This window comes from Equus quagga, chromosome 2 (assembly GCF_021613505.1).
Source record: "Equus quagga isolate Etosha38 chromosome 2, UCLA_HA_Equagga_1.0, whole genome shotgun sequence".
Lineage (NCBI taxonomy): Eukaryota > Metazoa > Chordata > Mammalia > Perissodactyla > Equidae > Equus > Equus quagga.
In genome coordinates this window covers 59,891,660-59,918,155 of record NC_060268.1, presented here as the reverse complement: position 1 = coordinate 59,918,155, position 26,496 = coordinate 59,891,660, and the positions used below count along the sequence as shown (strand labels likewise).

The following is a 26,496-nucleotide window of genomic DNA, read 5'->3' as shown; positions in this document are numbered from 1 at the left end:
TCTGGGTCAGCATAGAGCTGGTCTTTCACAATGGCACATGAAACTACTAGAAAGAAGAAAACCACACACATGGCTGCCAGATACTCTGTGCTTAGGAAACAGGTATGCAGGCTTGGGAAGTCAGAAAACCTGGGTTAAACTCTGGCAGTTACATGGTCTGTGAACTTGTGTAAGTCACATCTCAATTTTTCTCACAGGTAAAAAAGGAGAGTTTTAGAAACTAAGTGGTCTTTAAAGTCCTTTTCAGTGCTAAAATTCTCTAATCCTAATATCAGACTATTTCCATAGTATTCCAAGGACAGAACTCTGCAGCTAAGTACCACGGCCATATATCCCTGCAAGCACAGTAGTTGGCTTCCCATGTTGTATGGTTTGAGGCCCTGGTCATTACTTCTTGGCCACATATAAACCTCCCTGACAGTTATCCCAGCCTCACTGCTTTTTCCTTTGAGACTAAATCGATTGTTTCATCTTCCCAGGTGTTCTCTGAGAGTGCATGATTTCAACACTAGAAGGCCCTTAGTGAAATGAAATAGCAAAGGAATACAGAGAGCTAAGGGCAGTTTAAGACAACAATGTGATGATAAATAAAAGGTTGTTGTAGAGATTAAATGAGACTGTAATGTAAAAAAAGTTGGAATCATCTAAAGGGATAAACAAATATTTAATACTGTTTTGCTATTGTCACCTAATTATTGGTTAATAAGAATATTTGATTTGATAGTATCTACTATTGATTTATTGCATACGTACTGTGTGTGAGGTACTCTGCTAACTGTGGATGAGCTCCTTCAATGTCCTAACACCACCATGATGTGACTACCACTGATGAAATTTCACTGACGAAAGTCCTGCACTTGCATGTTGTCATGCAACAAATAAGTAATCTGGAAAAAATGCAAGATGTAGTTAAATACTTCCTTTATCGCCTTTAAGTGGTTTCGCCATCACCCCCAAAAAGGACTTTGAAGCAAAGAATATCCCACAGTTCCCTTAATTCTCACAAGTGGCTGGGGATACAGATGCCTCTAGAGTTCAAGATATGCTGGAGTAATGAGAATAAGTTTTGTAGGGATTTGAGACCTGAATTGGTCTAGAATGATACATAAAATTTAGATAGCAAAAAAGGAGAAAGGGCCTTTTGGTAGGGTCCACTCTGTAGACAATAGTATAGAACTGAGATTAAGAATATTATAAACAAAGGTAAGTGCTGGGGGAATAAAATTTAAAACTAAAAAAATAAGAAAGTGAAAGGACAGTTGTTTACCTTTAATTTCACTTTAAATTAAGTAGCTTCCAAGCCAGTAAACAAATATTTTTAAAAGTCGAGAAAACAAGTTTAATTAAAAAGAGAGAAATAATGGGCCAGCACTGTGGCCCAGTGGTTAAGTTTGTGCACTCTGCTTCGGCAGCCCAAGGTTTCGCCAGTTTGGATCCTGGGTGTGGACATGGCACCAGTCATCAAGCCATGCTGAGGCGGCGTCCTATGTGCCACAACTAGAAGGACCCACAACTAAAAATACACAACTATGTACAGGGGGGCTTTGAGGAGAAAAAGGAAAATAAAATCTTAAAAATAAATAAAGAAAGAGAGAAATAAGAATCATGTATTCCTAGCCTTTAAAAAAAACAAAAACACCAACTTACTCCTTGGAATCAAACAGGCTTCTGAAATCATATAAATTACCTTCCGACGGCATGTTTCTGCAGACAGATACGCTGAAAAACACACACATATACATACATACGTACACACACACACACACACACACACAGAGGAACCACTGGAGTGACAGGACCACCCACTCATATAGACTCTTCTTAAATATTGAACAACATTCTGAATCAGAGGGGGGGGGTGTCAAATTATTGCTTGCAAGAACTGACAGCCTATATGGTTCCTTCTGCCTCACTGGACAAAATCTGTTTCATATTGGCCACATGAATTAATCCCTGAAGGATCAGTCTTCCATAGAACTACAAAAAGGAAAAGTGATAGGGTTTGGAGGGAGAGGAAAAAAAATCAGAAGACAGAGGACAAAAAGGAATATCACCTTCACTGGATAGAGAGAAAAGAGACATAAGTCTGATAAAGAATGAAATTTAGATGCAGTTAAGAGATCAGCTTCCAGGGGCTGGCCCTGTGGCCGAGTGGTTAAGTTCGCGCGCTCCGCTGCAGGCGGCCCAGTGTTTCGTTAGTTCGAATCCTGGGCGCGGACATGGCACTGCTCATCAGACCACGATGAGGCAGCGTCCCACATGCCACAACTAGAAGAACCCACAACGAAGAATACACAACTATGTACCGGGGGGCTTTCGGGAGAAAAAGGAAAAAATAAAATCTTTAAAAAAAAAAAAAAAAAAAGAGATCAGCTTCCAAAATGCTGGCCATCGTACACCCATTAACTCATTTAATCCTCATAACAACACTAAAAAATAGGTATGTTGTTCCCATTTTATACATACAGAATGGAGGCCAGGAGAAGTTAAATAACCTACCCAAGGCTAGAACTGAAACTCCAAAGCTTATCTTTTCCCCATACCATGATGAAGAGTTCGTGTCCTTCAAACAAATCCCCCACCAGCTCATCCCTAACACCAGGTATCTACCCATTAGTGACTAATTCCTTGGAGGTAAAGAATTGCATTCTGCTAAATGGCAGAAGTTCCTCGAAAGACAACAAATTAAATCTACCCAAAGAGGAACTCCTTCCAGAGGAGCATCCAAGGCTGATACATTTTGACTGGGGTGGGAAGGGAAGAGATAGGACACTACCCAGGTAAAGCACACTGGAGAAAAGCAGTAAAAATTCTGGTGGCCACAAGAGAGCCAGGGCACTACTGAGGGAGGGAAGGGTGGAGAGGAGGGGGCAGGGACTGTTGAAAGGAAGAAGCACCAAGGACAACCCAGGTGGAAAATCCAATACATGTGTGGTCACCATCAGAAAAACAAAGGTAGCCCTGGGGTGGGTAGTGGCCACAGAATGGGTGTGGGTGGCTGTTCCTGGAAAGATAAGCTGGTTGACTGTGTTCTTAGAAGGATGATGTATTTGACCCCACCCATTCCCTGTTCTTGAGAACCTGACATAGAGAAAGACCTTTCAGAAACTCCCTGTGTAGTAATGGCCCATGTTGCCCCAGGAATCAGAAATGCAGGTTGCTCAATGAGAGAGGACGTACAGAACCAATGTGACCATAATCTTAGACCTCATAACCCAGAACCATGAGGACAGTTGAGTCCCCAAGGCAAAAAGATCAACAGCCAGTGTCCAGAAGCACTGCTGAGGGGAGGAAGACATAGTCAGAAGAAACACAGCACTCAAAACGTGTCTCCAATTCTAGTCCGTGTTGAGAAATCTTCATTTCTTCAGACCTGTCTCCTCCCTTAAATATACGAACACGTTTTTTACAGCTGGCCCCTTCTCCTTGCCCAAAATACACGGAAGAGGAGTCAGCAAACCTCACCTCTGAGCACACACCACCTCTGGGAAAAATCCCACTCCCCAAATCACCCTCTAGCAACGCTCAGGGAATCCTGATTTGGGGGTCATGGCTAGAAGTCCATACAAGTGCTCACCTAGGTGCTCAACTTTTTAAACTAGGGCACGGAAAACTACTAGTCAGGCCCTCAAATTAATAGCAGTTGGCCTTGTAGGGTCAAAACCTACCTCGTAGAAGTAACATTATGGACTAGAGAGACCGAAATTTAACTAAAACAAAAACTGATAGTGTTTGCTTCTGTCTTCTGAAAGAAGGTGAAGGGTGGGGAAATAAGTGTTTGTAATAACAAACCTCCTCATAGCAGAGGCTACCAGAGGACCAGAAGGCTTGCCCACAGTTTAGGAGGGCCTGCTCCTGAGCCCTGGCACAGGCAGAAGCAGGCATGAAGAGCACATAGGGTTGGAGCTGGAGAGCTGAAATATGTTTCAGAATACAATGGGAGAAGCTTGTTTTGGGAGTAGTTGTGAAGTACTAAGAGAAGAAGGAAAGGCTATGCCATGGCAGAATAGCAAAGTCATTTAAGACCAAAGATACCTAATACCGCTAGATTTTAAGTTGTCTTTATGGCTGTAATACATCCTCCCCACCCCAGACCTTCAGGCCAATCTGCCATGCACACAAACAGCTTTGTGTATATTCTGTTCTTATTATCGTTTGGTAGAAACTAGAGAAAGGGGGCCAAATTCTAAGCTGGCTCAACACAGAGCAAAAAGAAGAGAAAAACCACAGAAAGGGAAATGTGAGTCCCACAGAAGCAGAAATGACCATGGGAATGTAAACTTTCAGGACCGCTCCAATCTAGAAGAGCAGGGGATAGGGAACTTGAGTAGACAGCCAGCTTGCACCCATTTACGCCGACAGCTGTGAAGATGCAGTGCAGATTTATTATGGTGCACCCACTGTGTGACAGGCACTATCTGTGCTAGAGGTTAGGAAGGTGCAGATGAAGAAGACAAGGTCCCTGCCCTCATCGGGCAATCTCAGTGTGTGTGTGTGTGTGTATGTAAGAGACAGGGAGACAGATACAGAGATGAGAGAGAGAGAGATATCACAGTGCAAGCTAAACACAAGGAAGGATACTAACAAGTACAGCAACAACTAACAGTAAGGTAGATCATAATGCTGCAAGTGAGGTGGGCACAGGGGCCTATGGGAACAGAAAAAAAGACCCCCAATTCCACCTAAGATGAGGAAGGGAAAGTGAAGGTCAGAAAATGTAATGCCCAAGTTCAGCCCTGAAGGGTATCAGTTTCTGCAGCAGAGATAAAAGCACTCCAGGCTTGGGCATCAGCATGAACGGGAAGGCACTGAAAGTGACAAGCTGTTCTAAGTGGTCAGAGAGCAGATGCATCCAGGAGAGAGTCCAGATGAGGCTGGAGGGTAAGCTGGGGCTAGAGCACGAAGGGCACAGTACACCATGATACGGAATTAGATTTGGGGAGGAGGAGAGGGAATTGGGGAGATGTTGGTCAAAGGGCACAAACTTGCTGTTAGAAGATGAATAGGTTCTGGAGGCCTAACGCACAGCACGGTGATTATAGCCAATGATACTCTTTTATATGCTTCAAAGTTGCTAACAGACTAGATCTTAAATGTTCTCACCACAAAAAAGAAATGATAATTATGCGACATGACAGAGGTGTCAGCCAATGCTATTGTGGTAATCATACCACAATACATAAATGTATCAAGTCAACACTTTGTGCACGTTAAACTTACACGTTTTATGTCAATTATATCTCAATAAAAAATAAACAAAAACCTTAAGTTAAAAAAAAAGATGGCCCTAGCATACCAGCGTAGACTGCCTCAGGATGTCTGGGGTTCAGCAAAAAGCAGCCTGACATCTTAGCTTCTAAAAAATGCCATAAGTATACTTGTTTTAATACTTAAACATCTAAAATACATGCAAGATATCACAATTTGACCAGGATGCAATTTAAGTATGCATCTTGGGGTCAAATCACCCATAACGTGCTCGTGCAAAGTAGACATCTGGATAAACGTAAAAATTCTAGTTTGGAACCTTCAGAGAAACGGAGTCAAGACCTGCACAGTTCAGGAAATACTGACTTCCTTGAGAAAGAGTGTGTAGAAATCTCGTCTAAAAACTGCTCAGCTCAGCTTTCCAGGTCCTTGGAAGCCCAATAAGGACTTCTCTTCTAAATAATTAACCTCTCATTACCTGGTCCAAGGACAGGCCCAAAGAAGCCTTTGACAGTACAGCCAAATCCAGCCCATTACACATACCAGTTCATAGTAAAGGCAGAGGCGTTTCTCATATATCAAACCATAGTCCCAGAGCCGATTCCTAAACCCAACACTGATTTACATTATTGCTATCCATACATTTATAAATGATCACTGCTTTTCCAGTGATGATTGAAGCTCACCAAATTCAGTTCACCTATTCCATTTCATATATGTATTACTGAATCCCTAAGGGCTATTTTTATTTGCAAAATTGCACCCTCTGTCAACAACTTGCCTCCAACATATAAACCATACTCTTAACAAAAGGTATCAAGATTGTGGAAATATCCCTGAACTTGAAGACAGGAGGTCTGGAGCCCTCCATCAACTCTGCTGGTAACTTGTCTTCTAACCTTGAATAAGATCTCTCATCTGCATTAAATGGAAGCACATGCTTGTCCTATAGCACAAGGGACTGTTATGAGCACCTGGACAGAGAATGGGTGAGAATGTGTTCTCAAACAGATCAACAGGTAAACACACTGAAGAGACATTTTCCTTAAAAAAGAAAGAAAAAAGTACCTTTCTTCTAACTTATTCTCAGTTAGAAAAGAGTGTGATTGTGGATAACACCTCACATTAACTGGGAATCCTTAAAGAACATTAAAGAATACACCAATGATTAAGATTAGAAAACAAAATCTACTAAGACAACACTCCACTGCATATTAAACTTGAGTTATTAGCTGTGGAGAAAAATAAGACAAGTGCAAAATCAGCATTATTTAGCACTCTTTGGACCTTGTTCACTTTGGGCCAAAATTCTGCAGGCTTTGCCTGGCATTCAAAAGAGAAGCATGTTCTTACAGCCCCTGATAAAAAGAGTTGACCACCAAGCTCTTCTTCACTTCTCTCCACCCACTTCCTTTTCTTCCAAAGGAGGCTCTCATTTACTCGCTGGTTGGCCACATCCTGCCTCGGAAGCTACTTCCTAGGAGCTGCTTGGGCTATTCTGAGAGGAACTTTAACTCCTTCAGGCTCCCAGACCACTAGTATATTTATGACATCCCTACCCACCACAATCATTTACAGTCTAGCAAAAGACTAGACTCTACCTAATCATATAACATTCCCACCTTTCTTCGTGCCAGGACTGAATTAAGCACTTTAACCCACAACAGGGTCAGGCAGGAGCCATATCTCTTGGTCCTATTAGGGGACTCCAACTAGCCCAACTTAGCTTAATCAGTCAAAAGGAAGAAATGATTCAAGACTAGCTACGAAGAAACTCAGTGCACATAACACATTGTGCACAGTGCACACTGTTTATTTGCTATCAAGGAAACCCAACGGAGTAAATCGCCTGTCGGACATGAGCTCTGCAAGCTAACACCAACATTCACTCATTTCACATGTACAGACCACCTACTATACTCCTGGGCTAGAGATGGGGCATCAAGACTAAACTCGTGATCTCTAGAAGCTCAGAGTGTAGGTGGTGAAACAAAACAGATATGTATGAAGATCACCACATACACACCCTCCCAAGCGGTTCATCTCCTGAGTAGTTCATGGACAGTCCCACTGGAGCTTTTCCAAGGGAGGCCAGGCAAGGTTTCATGGTCAAGATAATATCGGACTTCAACCTTAAAGGACAGAGAGGCTCTCAAACATCGGCAACAAGCTTGAAGGAGAAAGCCCAAATGAAATGTAAGTAGTCATGGGTAACATAATTTATTGAGTGCCTACTATGATTTAGGTGCTATGCTAATGAACTTACATCTAAACCTCAAAACAATGTTACAAGTTAGGTATTATTATCACCCCTGTATTTACTAATGAGCAAGCTAGGGATGAGAGAGGTGAGGTAATGAGCCCAGTCAACACAACTGTTTAGGGGTGGAGCCAGGACTCCAACCTCAGCTGTCTGCCTCCACGGATCACTCCTACCACACAAAGCAGGAGAGCCCACTAAGATGTCAGAACAGAGTTTGCATCTGTGCAGCAGCTAGTCATGGTATTAGGAGAAGAGCAGGGCAAAACAGCTCCTCTTTTCCCCTTAATTAAAGAGACGAGATCTTTGTAGTCAAGAAAGAAGAGGAAGATTTTTTTAATCAAGCAATCAATAAACACTGACCACCTACTACATCTGAGATTCCACGCAGAGAATTATCTTCTGCTGTGTTACGACTACTATGTGTATGTATTCCTGCTACATACATCACCCTGGCGCAGGTCGACTGGGCCCCTCTAGCTGGCCAGGCATGTATGCCCCTCCCAAAAGCTCCCACTTAGACAAGGAGTACGCCCACCCCCAACAGGGTTAGGACCAGGAGACCAGTCAATGGCATACCAGTTGCTGAGCTCCCAAGCCTCCCCAAGTCCATCAGCAGGAGACCATAGAACACTAAAGCTTCTATGACAGATGAGATGTGTTATTTTTTCAAGCTCCAGACTTGGACCTATTGTTACATTTTAATAATCTTCAACAGTCTGGACCACCTGCCTTTGGATTATACATCTCTCTGCCATATTTGAAACGTCAAAATTTGATGATTTTTAGAGCCAAAGAGCCAAGAGGTATACTGTTAAGAGAAAAATCAACAATTTTTTCTCTCCCTCCACATACACTTACCATCCCTCTTTTTCTTTTTTTCCCTAAAAGTTAAATCCTATCAGTCAAACTCATGCAGGGTTACCCCTAGGCTGCAGCTGACTGTACAGACATCTGTCAAAACTTTAACAGCCCTTACCAAAGATAAGTCAAGAGAGGCTGTGAGGGTTAACAGGAAATGAATTCACGATGTGCTGGGGGCCTTTAACAACGAACAGCTGGTCACCTTTATTCATTTTTAAATTGAACATACAGACTCTCCCCTACTTGCAAGACAGATGAAAGGGTGGGCAGCGGGGCAGGGCAGAAAACAGGAGCCCTGCTCTAGAGAGAAGTCAGGGGCCCTGGATCTCAACTCCAGTCTTCACTAGCTGTATAACACTGAATAAGCTGCCCAGCCTCTCTGGACCTCCACCTCTTCATGATACATACTGGAGACTGAACTATCAAGATCTTTTCCACCTCTAATATTTAAGGACAGACCTGTGGCTATACTCAGGGGAGAAGGAATGAAAGGTGTTGGTGGTGAAAAGGATGATTAATATAATGTAATGCTATCCTGAGTCCAGAAATAGCCTGGCTTAGTGCTGCATTCACCTTATCAGCCAAGATTTATTAGGAGGTGGAGGGCTGGTGGGTGGGAGTCACAGCCACCTACAGTAAAATTAAACTCTGTTCCCAAATGAGTTCTGCTGAAGTGTGATTTATCCAGGGTGTTAACTTATAAAACCATGTTACCAAAATTGTGCTATTGCACAAACTTAACTTTTCCCCAAATGTAATTTGCTGGGAGGATGCAGAGCTGAAAATCCTGTGTCTGTGGCCATCTGTCCTATCCCAGTCCCTGGAGAGGCGTGGGGGGAGAGTGTGAAAAGCCACAGGTGCCATGTATATTCAGCCACCCATGTCACATATCCATCAAGGAGCCCAGCACTTGCTGGGGATAAGTGTTCAGCTCAGCATGTAAAAGAGGCTCACTGATCCATCCAGCCCCAAACATTCCCTGAACCTTCCTCTGTGCCAGGCCTGGGGCTGAGAGAACACCAGAGAATGTCACCACCAGTTTCCTCTCAGGGCTAGGAAAGGACTGTTGGCTGAAAAGGTAGTACAGAGGACGACAGGCACGCAGCTGCCTGTGTGACATGCACAAGGCCCTTAACCGGGATCAGTTTCCTTATCTATCAAGTAGAGATTACATACATCCACCTGCCTCATGAGGAAATAAATGGATGTAAAAACAATGAAGAATATACAGAGTCTCACAGAACAAATGCTATGATTACCACCAACACTGTGACACTCGTGTGCCAAGATGATATAAACTGAAAATAACCAACCACAAACTAAGTCAAAGTCAGACTTTGCAGGGATTAGCAGAGCCCTGACCTTGGGAGAGAAGCATCTTCTGCCCTCTGCCTTTACTGCCATCTGAAGGTTTGTTTAGTCATTCAACAAAATTTTTCCAAACCAGATGCCAGGGAACATGTTACGCACTGGAGATAATGATGAATAAGATTCAGTCCCAGGCTTCCTCAAGTCCAGTCCAACTGGACAGAGTTACACCAACACCTCAAGAAGAAAAGGATATATACAGAGCGTTCTGGAAGGTGGAGCAGATGACCATCTCCTGGAGTAGGGTGGAGGACAGGTCTGTGACTGATTTACAGAACAGGTAAACTACAAATTGACTTGGAAGCAATATTAGGATTTCAGCATTTCCACATGTACTGAAGCTGGAGAAGGGAATCCCCAGTAGAAGACACAGTCTGAGCAGAGGCCAGGGATCACTGGGGAAGACGTTAGGATGAACCATGAAGAAGCTGAACACAAGATCCACCTGGAGCTTATCTCCAATATCTGGCTTGAGCCACAGGAAGGAAGTGTTACTTTCCTTTTATGTCAGTGATTACCCTTCCCTATTCCTATACACACACACACACACACACACACACACACACAAAGCCCAGGAAATCTTTAAACTCTTGGAGAAGAAGGCTGCACTTCCTGGGTGGTGCTTGTCAGGCAGATGGTGGTCCTAGAGAAGCAGGGGGGAGTCTATATTAGTATGTACTGTGTAGCAGTTGTTTCCTAGGCACCTTTTGCAGCCTCCTGTTTCACTGAAAATAATTCTTTTCCTTCCTGCACATCCCCAAAAATTGCAAGTATGCCCGGTGTTGTCTCTATTCTAAGTCTGTGTGGATAAAGAACAGCTGAAGAGCCTCGTGACTGGAAGTTCTTTGGGAGGTGAGAATTTTCTCTCCTTCTCACCTGATAGAGAATAAGGCACCCTGGGCTGGCAATCCAGTCCTGGCCCTTAGCATTAATCCTGTTAATCATAAAAAGCTGTTTACACACATAGCACGTCTATGAATCCTTTCTGCCAGATAGGAGTTATTATACCCATTTTACAGACGTGGAAATAGACTTGAGGATGTGAAAGAAGTTCCACAAGATCACCCAGATAGTAAGAGGCAGGGTCAGGATTAAAACCCAAGTCTGCTGGCTCCAAAGCCTTGCCACTGTGCCTCACTGTCTCCAGGTTATGCTTACTCAAAAGTCACACTCACAATTCACACTAGAACCTGTTGTGTAACAAGGCCAACTTCTCTTAACCCTTCTCTGTAGTCCTAGATTCTTTATCTGCCAAAAGACAGCATTGCAACAAAGATCTCCAAGATTCCTTTCAAGAATAAAACTTAATCTACTTAATATCCACTTGGAACTTGACAGTGTACTCAGCGGTGACCTACATGGTCACATGGAGCTCATTATATAAACCCTGAAAGGTAGCATTCCCATCACTCCCATCTTGCAGAGAAGCAGCAGGAATGGAATGGTCATGTGGCGAGTGGCAGCTGTACCAGGGAAAGAGCACAGACCTCACACTTCTCTCTACGAGGCACTGCTATTCCAAAGCACTGCCACCTCAAGATTTCGAAGCCTGCAGACTTTCAGACCTCTTTAGAAGAGGGGCTGTCTCTAGACGCAAATGAAACGCTTGGGGAGGAGAAACATTTATTCAAAATCTGATTGGGAAGCTGGGCTCTAGCTGCTAGAGCCCAAAACTCTAGCTAGCTAGAGCTGCTTGCACCCAAAACAAGTACCACTCTGAGAGGTGAACAGTAAGTCCTCCTCAGACCATCCTGCACTGGGGCCTGTTGACTCTCAAACTTTCATAATCCCAACTTTGTAGAAATCAGACCCTACTCTACAAAACAACACAGAGAGTCATCTGCCCCCCACACCACATGATCTCAGGCAGTTCAAAAGACCAGATGTCAGAGCTCCCTGGGACCCCTTCCAGCTGTCCCCACCATCTTTTTTTTTTTTTTGAAGGAAGATTCAATATCAGAAAATGTTTTTTTTTGAAAGATTGGCCCTGAGCTAACATCTGTTGCCAATCCTCCTCTTTTTTTTCTTCTCCCCCAAAGCCCCCCAGTACATAGTTGTAAATTCTAGTTGTAGGTCCTTCTAGTTGAGCTATGTGGGACACCGCCTCAGCATGGCTTATGAGCAGTGCCATGCCAGTGAGCCAAGAGGCTCAGAATCCTCACCGGCAAAACCCTGGGCCGCTGAAGCAGCACTCGAAGTTAACCCCTGGGCCACAGGCCCGGCCCCTCCACCATCTTTAAAGTCCTCTCCATCCCTCCTCTGCACATGAAAGGAAGATGGGCACTTTTCTGGATACCATGCCATCATTCCAATTTCTCTGTTTTTAATCTCTCTGAGCATACTTATGCACGTGACTTTAACATTTCTTTAGGAAAAGCCCCAAAACTTCAATTTCTCAGTTTCTGAAAGACAATCTTCTAAACCATAAGTCTGTTATACTGAAATCAAACATCACATTTAGGCTTCCTAAAAATATTACCCCAGTACAATGCCTCCTTTTAGTTCCCACATGCCCATCCCCTAAACGCACACACATACATTTCAGACTGTCATTTAGACACTGGAGTGTATAATTTAAATGTCTTTAATAGCATCCACTAAAAGGACATTTGCACATGATTCTTCACTTTATCTCAAAGTATGATCCAAACTGAAGCTTTTACTGAATTTCAGGACTAAACAGGTAGATATGTGGATGGCAAATACTGACAACAAAATTCAGAAAGAATTTAAAATGCATTCAACTCCTCCATAATATCAGTATCTTTTTCAATTTTCAGTAAAAGTACTTTCTGTCCATCACTCAACCCAGTGCCTGGTATATATTAGGTATGTCCTAAATATCAATTAAATGAATGTTAATACATCTTAATATTCTTAATCCCTAAATTAGAAATCTATTACTGTAATTTTGGTCATAATCTAAATCTATATGACCCTAACACAAATGCCATCCAAATCAACAGCAAACAACAGGCAGCTGTTTGCATTCAAAGTCTACATACCTTTGTCATTTGAACTATTTTGAAGTTGGCCTTGTTTGAAAGACAAATGGTTAGCAGCTGCAAGTTCAATTACAAAGTGCTTGGTAAGAAGGGCAGAGAAAGGAGCAGAGGGAATCAAAGTACTATTTCATACATTAAGTATGGAATTCCTTTCCAACAAACATCTTTCATTTCCCAGATGGGGGTGGGGGAACTAATCTGGGCATGCCCTTTGAACTTGGGAAAACACAGGGTTGTGTACTTTGGAAGAAAGAACTTAGTTTGAAGGCCAGGCAAAGCTGGGAGAATGGAAGAGTCACTCCTTTTGCAAATCTCCATTCTGTTAATTTTTTTTTTAAGGAAGAGTGTGGAACATGGGAAAAGCCACTAGGCAACCAATCCAAAGGCTTGGATTAATTAGATGCATCACACTGAACAAGTTACTTCCTTCCTTTGTCCCTAATTTTCCCCTTTGCAAAATGAGGGGAAAATAAATAAATAAATAAAAGAGTAAAACTGGATGAGCTCTAGACAATAATAGAATTTTCTGCAATGATGGAAATGTTCTAATCTGTGCTGTCCAACACAGTAGCCACTAGCCACATGTGGTCACTGCGCCCTTGAAGTGTGGCTAGTGCAACTTAGGAACTGATTTTTAAACTTTAATTTTGATTAATTAAAATTTAAATAGCTACATATGGATAGTGGCTACAATTTTCAAGAGTGTAGCTCTAAAAAGACCTCTAGCATTTTATGCAATCTTTGGAGGGCTGTGTGGGAAAGGCAGGGGTGTTAGAGTAGGACAGATCTGACTTCTAAACTTAGTTCCAACACTTACTAGTTGTGCAACCTTGTGCAAATTACTTAACTTCCCTGAACTTCATTTTCCTTATTGTACAATAGAATATTATGATCTTTCTTGCAGAATTTTAGTGCAAATTCAAGATAATAGATATAAATAGACCAGACAGGAGCTCAATAAATGGTAGTTATTTTTCCAGTTATGATGTCCTTCAGGGATAAAGTTTCATATCTTCTGACTTCATCCTACAGTTCCTTCCTCATCTAGGAGCCATTCTTAATTACCCCACAGATTAACAGCTGTGGTCCTATAGATGCAGTCCCTGTCTTTTAAGAAAGCAACCTGTTCAGGAATTGTTCCAGATCCTCAGCTGTGGGTGAGCCTCCAGTAACCCAAGTCCTCTGTGCCTCCGGAACTGATGATTTCCGCTTACCCTGTGTCCCCTCCACCTCACACCAGCATTCAAGAATTCAAAAACCCTTCCCTGTGATTGCATATCAAGCTGAAACTTTATTCAATGCAAACAAAACACCTATTGGTTTCCGGTACTTTCCTCACTAACTCTCCCCTTGACTTGCCCTAATAAATATTTTACAGCTTTTTTATTTGGAAATGCTTTAAGACTATTATTTTTTTGCAATTAGTGATTTAGAATACTCAGAAATAGAAGCAGCAAGCTGCATTTATGGCTAACCCAGCACTAGTTTAGTTACCAAAATAAAACAAAGCAAAAGAGACTTAGAAGGAGGCTTCTTCAAAAGAGTTTTAGGAGTGTTCCAGTAAAACAATAAAAGTGTTGCAATCTTTATCTAAATTAATATAAATGTTCTGCTGGTCCTTCCTTTGGTGAATGGAACCTTTCCATGGCTCCAACGTCAAAGTTACATCAGTGGACACAAATGAAAAGCTAAGATAAGCAGGATAAATTTTCTATTATTAAAAATTATTGGAATGTTAAGCTACTTTTTTTGTTTCCCCACCATTTCACAGACTGAGAGAAAGGGAGAGAGGGAGAGAGAGAAGCTGAAATACAGGCTGGCATTTTGGTACGATTTCAATTTGGATTTGAGTAAGCCATTAGACAAAAGGTTTACAGTTAGCTTGGAATTCTTGCTAATGTCTGAGGTCTCCCCCAACAAGGACATTCTTGAAGGATTATTTACTGAAGGATGGTATGAAATCAAATAGGGCAAATAATTTTGACTCTGGACTCTCAAATGTGGTGATGGTCTGACCTAATTTTTTAAAACTAACCTGGATATGTAAGTTATAACTTAATAAAGAAGGAAACATAATTAACCTGGATCCAGACAAACCTGTAAGTACAACATTATGATTGGCTAATTAGTCATGACTTCTCCTTACAACACCCCAAATTTCAAGATTTAAGCGAATCAGGAATCCACATGGATCATTCACTCAATTGTTCTACTTTGTCTGAAAAGTAAATGCACTTAAGAGCATTCGAGATTCTGAACCTTTCTGGGTAACAGCTAAACTCAAAATAGGTCAATGCCAGAAAGGCATTCATTTCAAGGGAACGTTTGTCTGTGGTTATTTTGAAAACCACTGCTTTTAAAATTGACATTACGAAGCTCAAAAATAGGTCCTCCTACGAAGGATCCTGAACTAAAATACCCTTTCCCTCTCCCATTTGCTTATTCCCGTTTCCCTCACACACCTAAGGAGTGGTGATTTGGAGAAGTACCTTTTCCAGAGCTTCAGATTATTACTTGAAAAGAGATTTTTTTAAAAATTTCTTTAGGAGATTGGGTAAAGTTACCAAAATTCAGTGCTGGGTAAACTTGGAAAATTTCCAAACCAAGTAAGTGTCCCAAATGAAAACAGGTAACATACACACCATAAGAAAAATGTGAGTTGGGATGAAAGCCCAACCATCTCCTTCCACTCCACCTGTGTGAACTCTCAGCAAGTTCCTTCCCCTCTCAGGGTCTGGTTTCCTCATCTCATAAATGAAGGCACAGACGCAGGGCTAAAGGATCTGTAAGGTCCCAGCCAGCATGCTATAAAGCTGGGCAGCTGCTTCCTATTTTCCTGACTCCTTGGAAAGAGCAGAAAAGTCCCTGGCCCAGAAAGTCCTTAGGAAGCCTCATTATACTTAACAGTGTTCCCCTGAGACACAAGAACTGCTATTGAGAGCAACACAAGATGAGATGGCTGTAAAATATTAAAGTTGTTGAGAGGAAAAAAGTACATTTTGCAGATGACACTAGTAAATGTAGAAATTCATATATTCAATCAAAAAACTACTAGATATGTGAATTTAACAAAACTTCAGAATAAAAACAATTCATACAAATCAAACCACAGTCAAGGTGGAAAATGCAAATTAAAAAATGTTCAATCACAACAGCATCAAAAAGTGAAGTATTTGAAATATTAACTCAGGACACAAGAGAATTATTCAGAAGAAACTATAACACCATAACAGGAGAAAGAGAAGAAGGCATTAATAAATAGAAAGGTACACCATGAAAATCTTTAAAGTTTTCTTTAATCCTACCAAACTTTTTTTTTTAAAAAGATTATCAAAACTACATAAGACTGAGTTAAAAAGAAATTTTAGAAACAGACAAAAATGCCATAAAGACCAAATAAAGGCAAACCTGAAAATACAACAAATGGATAAATAAATCATATTTAAGAAACTCTAGATACTAGTACTCACTGTGGAGAAAAATTAACTAGACCCATACCTCACACCAACTACATTAATTAATTCCAGATGGGACAAAGAGTTAACCACATAAGGGAGAGAAAAGGCTAGAAGAAAATGAAGCCACATACTCCTACTAGTTGTGAAGAGATGATAAACGTCTAAATACTAAAGAAAAGTAGGCTATCCCATACAAAAGATATGCTTTTGAAAATAAAAAATGAGTAATTTTCTTAAGTAATATAACATAAAAGGAAAACATCACAATGAGACAATGTAGTAACCACATAACTTATAAAACTTTAAAATACAAAGCACACTGACCTAGTGCTTTAACAAACCAGAAGACAAGTAATTATGTATGGTTAATAACAGACATGAACAAAAAATAAACAAAAATACAAAGTACATAAAACAATTTGGACATATCTATTAAAAAACGGTCAGAGGGGAACAAAAGTTTGCATGTGACTTTTCAAAATGTTCTCCTGGTAGCACAAAACCATCCCACCTACCTCTCCGGCTTCATCTCCTGCGACCTGCACCGATGCACCCAGCACACTAAACTAGCAGCTGGCTCCTGCACGCATCCCAAGCTTTCCCACTTGTGAGAAGTTGCTCATCCTGAGCTCTCTTCCTGCCATGCTCCACCTCCAATCCCATGGAAATCCTAGCCATCCTTCAAGACCCAGCTCAAATGTCATCTCCTCCGTGAAGGCTCTGCCAACCTCCCCCCACTGAATGTGTGTTCTTCCTCCTCTCGACGAGCTCCAACAGTACTGCCTTTGTACCTCTTCTCTTGGGGCACTTTTCTTACCCTGCAGTCATCTCTTTCCTTCTTCTTGTGGCCCTGCAACCCCTCCCTCCCCTCCTAGATGAGATTTTAAGATCCTGGGAGGCAAAGACAATCTCATTCACCTACCTACAGCTTCCAGCCTGTGAATTACATTCTGGAGGTCTTCACTAAATATTAGTTCAAACTGAACTGATGAAATGCAGAAAATAATCCCAATTCAAAAACACAGCCTGGTTAGCAACTGAGCTAAACAGATTGACCTTTAAAGAGTCCTTGTATCACCTATTAAACTATCAAAAATCACTGAACTTAAAAAAAAAAAAAAAACTTCCTGAAACTTGAGGAAACAGTTGAAACATACATCGTAAATTGGCTCTATCTTTTTTTGAAACATATTCTGTTAATATGTAACAAGAGCGGTAACATGGTTCACTGCCTCTGATTCCATGTATGAATTAATCTAAAAGCAGAACAAAAATCTGGTTCAAAAACATTTACAAGAGTATCAACAAATAATAAAAATCTGGAAGTCACCTAAATAATCAACAAAGTGTCATTTGTGAAGCCAGACCCTATCAAATTCTACTCTTCGGCCAAAAATAAATGACAAGCATGAGGATTAGGTTTGTGTGTAAAACTGGGAGGAAAAAAGACTCAACTGATCACAACTATCTAAATATGTATAATATGGAATAACCAAAAGTTAAACTGGAAAAGATAATGTCTGTAGGTTCTTTCTTTAAAAGGTGTTTATACATTCAAATTTCTAATAAGTTATGCCTATACAGGTAAATATTCAAAGAAGAGGTGGGGAGAAAAGAGGTCACTCTACTCTTGTCCACTTTTTCTTCAATCCTCGTATAACGTCTTATGAATCTGACTCCCTAGCTGACATCAAAGGAGGATGCCCCTGGGAGCAACACCGCCAAGAAATCAGAGGCAGGATCAACATTTTTAGCAGTCAGCCCTGCACCAGGATTCACAGAACACCTGCTATTTTAAAACAAAACGCCATTCATCCCGGGAGGTATGAACTTAGCAAACAGGTATGTGGGCCTCCAAACAGCTCTCATGGGCTTTCAGGCAACAGAACATGACACAGGACATGAAGTAAAAACACAATCAAGTGGCAGTAGGAGACCAGGATGATTTTTCAAAGTTGGCAGCTTCTGGAAGGGAATCACAGAAACAAAATTGGGAGCCTAAGCTTTCTTCTCAAGCTCACCTCATCTTCACAGCCTGTGGGTTCTCGGGGTTTGTTTCCTCAACATGTAGGAAAGATTCACCATTGCTTGACCTGTGCTTCCTGTGGATGTGGTGGAAATAACTACCAATTCATATAAAGGAAAGCTAGCAAGTTTTTTTGTTGGTTTATTTAAACATTATTTTGGTTTTGCCCAATCTACCAAAAATGATTTACTGTATCAACAGTGTTGTAGACCCAGAGGTCCAAAAAGGTGTGGTCGCTAACAATCAAGATAAGGAAAAAAAGACACAAAAGGAACATTTAGTGAATAAGAAAGCATTATAATTAAAAAACGATATTGCATTTAATGTGATGTTTATTATACAATATAGACCAGAAGTATAAAAAGGAAGAGAGAAAATGGTGAGTTAACATTAAAAAGGGCATAAGATTTAGGATGAATTTTGTTCTTTGAGTACTTTTAAAAATTTTACTGTGAATTTTTCCAAACATACAGAAAAATGGAAAGAATAAAACAGCAAAACTCATAAACTAACCAACTAAACAACTGTGAACATTTTGCCCCATTTGCTTTATCCACTGTGTATGCGGATTTTTTCCTGAACCATTTCAAAGTTTCATGCATCACTTATGATAATACCACCATTATTACATCTAAAAAATTAATAATTCCCTATTCAAATGTCCCTAATTGTCCCAAGAGTACATTTTATAGCTACTTCACTTTTTGGTTCAGCACCTCATCGAGGCTCATGCGTTATATCTGGTTGGCATGTCTCCTTAATCTCTTATTCTAGAAGAGCACCACTCGCCCCCTTTTCCCCCTTGCCAATGACTTTCTAAAGAGACTGAGTCAGTTGTCTTAGAGAATGTTTCACATCCTGGATTTGCCTGTTTCCTCCTGGTGTCATTTAACTTGTTCCTCTGTCCCTGTACTTGCTGTAAACAGGAAGTTAGGCTTGATTAGATCCAGGTCTGTGTCAGATTTTAAAAGATGGGCAGCATATAAAATGTCCAAATCAACATGACTCATCAACATTGGCAATTTGGCATTAAGAACAAAAGATAACAGTCAGCCTTCTAATAAGGAAGAAATCAAAGCTGGCATCATTAACAATACTTCGCATTTGGACAGCATTCCAATAATCATACAGTGCTTTCCTAAACACTATTTCAAATGATGCTCACCTGCCCTCCTTCCCTCATAGGTTCATTATATTATTGTCCTTACTTTACTAATAAGGAAAACCGAGGGTGAGTGAAGTTAAATGACATGCCCAAGGTGAACAATTATGAAGCGGTCTAGGGGCCAGCCCTGTGGCCAAGTGGTTAAGTTCGTGCACTCAGCTTCAGCAGCCCGGGGTTTTGCCGATTCAGATCCTGGGCGCAGACAAGGCACTGCTGGTCAGGCCATGCTGAGGCAGTGTCCCACATGCCACAACTGGAAGGACCCACAACTAAAAATACACAACTGCATACTGGGGGGCTTTGGGAAGAAAAAGGAAAAGTAAAATCTTTAAAAAGAAGTGGTAGAACTAAGTCTCAAACCCAGGTACTAGAATAGCATAGAGTTATCAGAAAAGGCTACATGGGAGATGAACAACATGCTAGGTCTTGAAAGATGGGTAGCATTCATTCATTCCAGGCACTGTGCTAGATGCTGAGGAAGTATCAGTACAAGACAGTCATGGTCCCTGCCCCCAGAGAAGCTAAAGTGTGGTGGCAAATATAAAACAAAAATAAAAGTGGAGGAGGGCATTCCAGACAAAGGAAACCAAATAAGCAAGACCAGACAGAGGTAAGCAGCAGTATGCTGGGGCAAGGGAGGAGAGGAAAGGGGTCAGTCACCACAGCAGGTGAACTGGAAGAGAGAAAAAGCAACCTAGATGGGTAAGGCAGGGCTGGCAGCTACTCTACCAAAGAATCCTCTCCCTTTCTTTCAAAGACGCATAAGTAAGTGAAAGTAGAACTTTGTGTTTATGTTCAAACAAGAGCCCCACACATCTCCTCACCGGAGGCTAAGTGATCTTTATGAAACTTTTTGCAATTTCTCTATCTGCTGCAACAACAGCAGAGATGTTCTTCCCAAGGACACAAGCTTCAGCTGGCCTTACTTCTCACCTGCAGCTGTTCTCAAAAGACAGCACCAGTATTAGTCAGTGCAGCAACAAATCAGTAGAAGCACCCAAATTCAAAACTACCAAATCAGTTAAAACCACTTGAAAAGCTCCTAGTTATCATGGTGTACATTCCAGAAAAGGCCATAAGAGACCCCAAAAAGCACATCAACCTGTCTCAACCTCTCTGACCCCTTCCTTTAGGGCCCTCACACTCTAATAGATGTGTGTCCCTTACAAACCTGGCAGAACTGCTGATGCTATTCACTACGCTCTGAAGGCTAAACTAAGGAAGTCTGAGTGTTTCAGGGTCACAGTGAAACAGTTCAAAATCAAAAATCTGTGGATGCCACCAAGGCCAAGCAACACACCCTCCTGTCTGTTCAGCACCTTATGGCCTTCAAAGCACTTTTATATGTGTTATCTTGTTTAACCTTGACAATACTCCTCCAAGGTAGGAAGGATTCATTCATTTAATCAACAGATATCTATTGAGGCCCTACTACGGGCCAGATACTGTTCTACGCTCTGAGCAAGAAACAAAGCCAAGTTCCCACCTTCAAGAAGTTTACATTTTAGTGGGGGTAGGGGGAAGGGCAGGTAAATACTTACACACAATGCAACGTTAGTTAGTGGTAAGAGCTATGAAGAAAAACGGCAAAATAAAGCGGTAGAGAACGACAGGGGGTGCTGAATTAGAGTGATCAAGGATGGCCTCTGTGAGGAGACATTTGAGCAGGGGTCTGAAGGAAGTCAGGAAGCAGTCACATGGGTATTTGGGAGAAGAGCATTCCAGGCAGAGGGAATGGCAATGCAAAAGCTCTGAGATGGGAATGTGCCCAACCTATTGAGGAAGAGCACAGAGAGGAGTGTGGCTGGAGTGAAGGGGACAGTGCAAGAAAACAAAGGATCTAATCAGGCAGGGCCTTGGAGGCCATTAAGGTAAAGATTTTGTAAACCATTATCAGCTTCATTTTACAGATAGGAAACCAAAAGAAAGTACAAAGGACTTGCCTAAGGTCAAAGAAAAAGTGAGGTCTTGGGAAGTACCCTTTGTTGCTACTGTGATTTCTACTCAGGGCTCAGGCTTCTCCTCAGAGATTACAAGTATTCTTTAAAAAAAAAAAACAGAAAGAGGGGCTGGCCTGTTGGCATAGTGGTTAAGTTCACAGGCTCCACTTCAGCAGCCCAGGGTTCGCAGGTTCGCATCCCAGATGCAGACCTACACACTGTTCATCAAGCCATGAGGTAGTAGCATCCCACATACAAAGTAGAAGAAGACTGGCACAGATGTTAGCTCAGGGCCAGTCGTCTTCATCAAAAAACAAACAAAGAGATTATGTGCCTCATCTAGGAAGGAGGCAAGGTACCTAAGATCCAGCAATCCCACTTCTGAGCACATTCCACAGGGAACTCTCAACAAGGGTCCCAAATGAGCCGTGTACAAGGATGGTCACAGCTGCACTGCTTGGAGCAGCAAGGGGTTGGAAACAAGAGGTGCCTAATTCTAAGGGAATAATAAGTAAAATGTGGTACATGCACATGACTGACTGCTCTGCAACCAAGAGAAGTAATGCACTAGATACACGCATAGCATACGAATAGAGCTCAGAAACATAGCATTTGGTTAAAAAAATAAGAAACTGAAATAACTTTGGAGTGCTCATTGCTTCTGTTCAAACAGTCCTAGCTCTCCTCCTTCCAAGAAGGCCCCTACCCTCTTTGAAGGCCAGCATGGCCACGTGATTTGCTTTGGCCAATGAAATGAAAGCACAAGTGACATGTGTCACTTCCAGGCAGAAACTTTAAGAGCCAGAATGTGCTTCACAAGATTTCCTTCTCACATAAACTTATTTCAGAGATGGTGCCTCCATCAGCCTGGATTTCTGGTGGAATCCAATCAACAGAGCCTCCCTCCGCCCTGCAAGTGTGTTAAAACTACTGGGATTTGGTGGTTGTTACCTCAACATCACCTAGTCTATCCCGACTGATACAGATTTATAGCACAACAGAATTTTAATAAAAACTGAATACATTTAAAGTGTACAACATGATGACCTGACACACATACACACAGCAAAGTGATTACTACAGTCAAGCTAATCAAATTAACATACACATCTCCTCACGGTCACCATTTTGTGTGTGTGTGATGAGAGCACCTGAAATCTACCATCTTAGCAAAATTCCAGTATTCAGTACAGTATTAACTATCGCCATCACGCTGTACATTAGACCTCTAGACTTACTCATCTTACATAACTGCAGCTCTCTACCTTTGACCAACATCTCCCCATTTACCCCACCTCCCCAAACCTGGTAACCACCTATCTACTCTCCGCGTCTATGTATTCCACTTTTTTAGATTCCACATGTAAGTGAGATCATGCAGTACTTTTCTGTCTCTATCTGGCTTATTTCACTTAGCATTACATCCTCCAGGTCCATCCATGTTGTTGCAAATGGCAGATCTCCTTCTTTTTTAAGGCTGAATAACAGCACAGTAACATCGAGCACTCTAAGCACAGAAACACAGGAAACAAGGCTATTTACCTCCCAAAGGTACACATGTACCCAACAAATGGGTGGAATTACAAAACCATATCTTAAATACTCTAGAGTGGGTGCCTGTGAAAGAAAAGGAAATGAGGAGAAGGGAATGAGAGTAAAGGGGAAAATTAAAGGAAAAATGAAAAGGTATAAAAAGGTTTGTTAAACACATGGTGCAAATATTAGAAATAGTATTCACCCAAAAAACATTTGTGCGCTTATGTGCCAGGTACTATATTCTAGGTACTACTTACAGAGCAGTGAATCAAAAAAAGGTAGCCCTAGGCTTATAGTTCATGGTATACAGAAGAGACAGATATTTAAAACACCCTAGTAAAAATTAGACACAGTAAACAAGTATCATTAAAAAATCACATGACATGAAAAAGAGGGACTTACTTTAGATTAGGTGGTCTGTGAGTATCTCCAAGGAAATGAGATTTAAGAGAAGTGAAGATTGCTTCCTTCCTAGCTTGGGAAGAGGAAGAGATGAGTCATTCCAGGCCAAGGGAAGAGCATGTGCAAGACCCTGGAGGGAGTATGGACCATCCCATGGAGGAAGTGAAAGAGGACCAGCAGAGTGGAAGAAAGGAGCAGCAGGAAACGTGGTTAAAGAGATGGGGGTGGGGGCCACAGCAGGCAGATCACTCAGTCTCACAGCCTAATACAGTGAGTTTGGATTTTATTATAACTGCAATGCAACCATGAAAACATTTTAAACAGGGGAATGATATGATCTTATTTCCAATCTATTTCTTTCTAACACTTAGCACCCTTGCAATACGCTCATAAATTTCTGCAAAACTTTCAAAAGAAGTATTTTTGCATTCTTTGTCTTCAAGGACCCCCAGAACTTGCATAAACTTCAGGTCCCATATAACCCAGCTCGATCTGAAAGAGGTAAGTACAATGTGAGAGGTAAATCCCAAGATGCCAGCAAGCTACAGAGGAGAAGCAACCTTACCAATTTAGTACCGGGTTCTTTACCGGCAACGGATTGTCTTCTTTAGTTTACATTGCATGATAATGATCAGAACTGTGCCCTGGCCTAATCACAGAAATTATGAGAACAGCAGCTTTGCTTAAGAAACACTCACGGAGGTGAAAGATGAAGATGTGCACAGCTTTCCCCTCATTAGTGCCAGAAAATGTAGGGGAACAGTCCTTGTTTGTCTCAGGCAGCCTACACAAAGATGCCTCCTATTGTAACACAGCAATGAGTCATGGAGGTAGATGCAAATGGCACAGAAAACTAAGAGAGGGAGAGTCGTTTATCCAGAAGCAAAGGCACCCTAACACACATATGCACCACCACGAATGGAAATTACCTTCCACCTTCCTTCATCCTTCTCAACATTTACCCAGCTAACATTCATGGAAGGTTTACTACGTATTCACTCATTTAATCTTCACAGCTGCCCTAAGTAGGTTCTATCACTAGCCCCATTTTCACAGATTAAAAAAACTAAACCTAAGCCTTAGAGAGACTGAGAGACTTGTCCCAGGTCACAAAACCAAAAGTAACAGAGCCAGGCTTCAAACTTAGCCTGACTCCAGAGTCCAACCTCTTAACACTGTTTAGAATCTCCCAGTCTCACCCAAATTTTTCTGCCAACTCCAGGGTAGTTTCTTCTTTTCCTCCCAACATTGTTTTCTTTTAATGAAATTCCCCCCTTTTGCAAGAACATAGCTGTGGTGTCACAACTAACAAGAGAATGACAACAGGTACTTCTACTCAGTACCTTCCTCCAAATCAAACAGGAGCAGGATGATGAGGCCACAACATTCAGCTGGAATCCACAGTGGTCAAAACTTGGCCTGTCCTGCCCCACCCTGGGAGGCTTTCCGGCTTTTTTAAGGGAATAAAATTCTGTACACTAAAACTGAATGTTTGCAAAGCAATCCACTGACCTGTATAAGTCAATATCATGGAAAACAGACACTAAAGTATTGAAAGGGGTTTTTGGGGAGCAGGTCTGAGGAACCCGGTTGAGCTCACACCACAGGCTCACCTAAGGCCTTGCGATCATTACAGGGATGGACAGAGTCACCAAGTCAAAGGTCCCTGGGCTATTAAAATCTAGAGAGAGAAAGGAAGGTTACGGAAATCACTAAGGGCAGAAGGTGCAGGGCTACTGGATTCATTTCACCAGCTAGCTTCCTAAAGTCTCCAGCGTGCAGACAAAAGGTTAAGAATCAAATCTTTTCTAGTTACTTCTCCAGCTAGCCGGGTCCCTCACCCAGGACACAAAAGAGCTGTGGGAGCTCAGAAACATCCATGAAACAGCCTCATCGTTATTTAATGAAATAAAGCGCTGGACTGTGAGCCACGCTGGAAGCTGCTGAGATGGAGCAACTTGTGCGTGGTTTCCACGGCCTCATGTTCACGTCCCAGGTCAGGAGGTTTTAGGGCGCATGGTCAAGAAAGCCAGGGGCGTCACGGGTGGGGAGTGATTTGTGGAACGAATGAATGAAGAGTCAGATGAAGAAGAGGAAAGCCGCTCCCTCCGAGTCAAGACAGTTTCCAGGAAGACGACCAAGGACCGGGAGCACCCTAGGTCGGCCAGGGAAAAGCCGCGGGGAGGCCGGTGCGCACACGCCCCCGCGGGCCGGGCGGCGGCGGCGGCCGCGAGGCACTCTCGGCCCACAGGTGTCGGGCACCAAGGTGAGGATGCTGCGCGCCGGTCCCAACTCCACACTCCACACCCTGCGCAGAAGACGCAACGCGATCTTAATCCTTTCCAAAGCCCGTGTTCCCCTCTCCCCGTTACAGGCCAGAGTCCCCGGGAGACCGCCGGGGAGGGGCGGGGGATGAACCAGTCTATTTCTGGGGGAGAACGGGAACGGCCAGCGGCCAGGGATGCCTGAAAAGGTCGGGAAAGGGGAGGAAACACCGAGAGTCGCCGGGTCCCCTGGCCGGTCTGAGTCAGGAGCATAATCAGTGCTTAGTCACCGATACCTCGGCGGCCGGCAGTTCCTCGCCCGCCAGCCCGAGACCTACGTGACCAACCCGAGCGGAGCCCCGCGCCGCGCACCCGGCCCGGCTCCCGCGCCCCGCCGGGCCTCCCCGGCCCGACCCCGGACTTACTCGGCCGAGCTGGTCCCGTTAACCGCCGAGCCGTCGGGGGCCGGGTTCAGCTGGATGGGCGTCGGCTTCTTCTTAGGCATTTTGGACCCGGGGAAGGCGCTTCCAACTCCGACGAGAGGGCGGCCCCTCCTGCTTCCTCCCTCTGAGCTGCCCCGCGCCCGCCGCGCGGGCCGAGTCGGCGCTGCGGGCCCGGGGCTGCCTTTGGGGGGCGCGCCCCGCGCGGTGCGCCGGCGCCGAGGGGCCGGGAGCAGCCCGGGATTCCCTCTCTCCCCGCCTCAGCCCCCGGCGCCCCGGCTCGAGCGGACCCGCCGCGCGCACACAAGGACCCCGCTGCAGCTACCAGGGGGGAAAGCGCCGCCGCCGCCGCTTCCCGGCCGCTCCGCGCAGCCGTCCCAGGGAGGGACTGGGGGGCGGGGGAGGGCGCGCGAGCAGAGGGCGGGCCCGGGGAAGCCACGCCCCACCGGGCTGCGGCGTTTACCACACCCACTCGGCTCCGCCCCTACTGCCTCGCCGACAGCCAATGGGGGCACGCCTCGGCGGCGGCTAACGCGGAAATACGTCACGGGGGCGCGGCG

General features: G+C 43.2%; 1 protein-coding gene across 1 annotated transcript in view; it reads right to left on the bottom strand.

Moving 5' to 3' along the window:
* MAP2K1 (mitogen-activated protein kinase kinase 1) overlaps positions 1–26,311 on the bottom strand; it is a 74,506-nt gene extending 48,195 nt beyond the window's left edge. Inside the window, exon 1 of the mRNA XM_046653038.1 lies at positions 25,922–26,311. Coding sequence (XP_046508994.1) covers positions 25,922–26,001 — 80 coding nt within the window. The 5' untranslated portion in view covers positions 26,002–26,311. The remainder of the gene's footprint in view (positions 1–25,921) is intronic.
* Between the last annotated feature and the right edge of the window lie 185 nt (positions 26,312–26,496).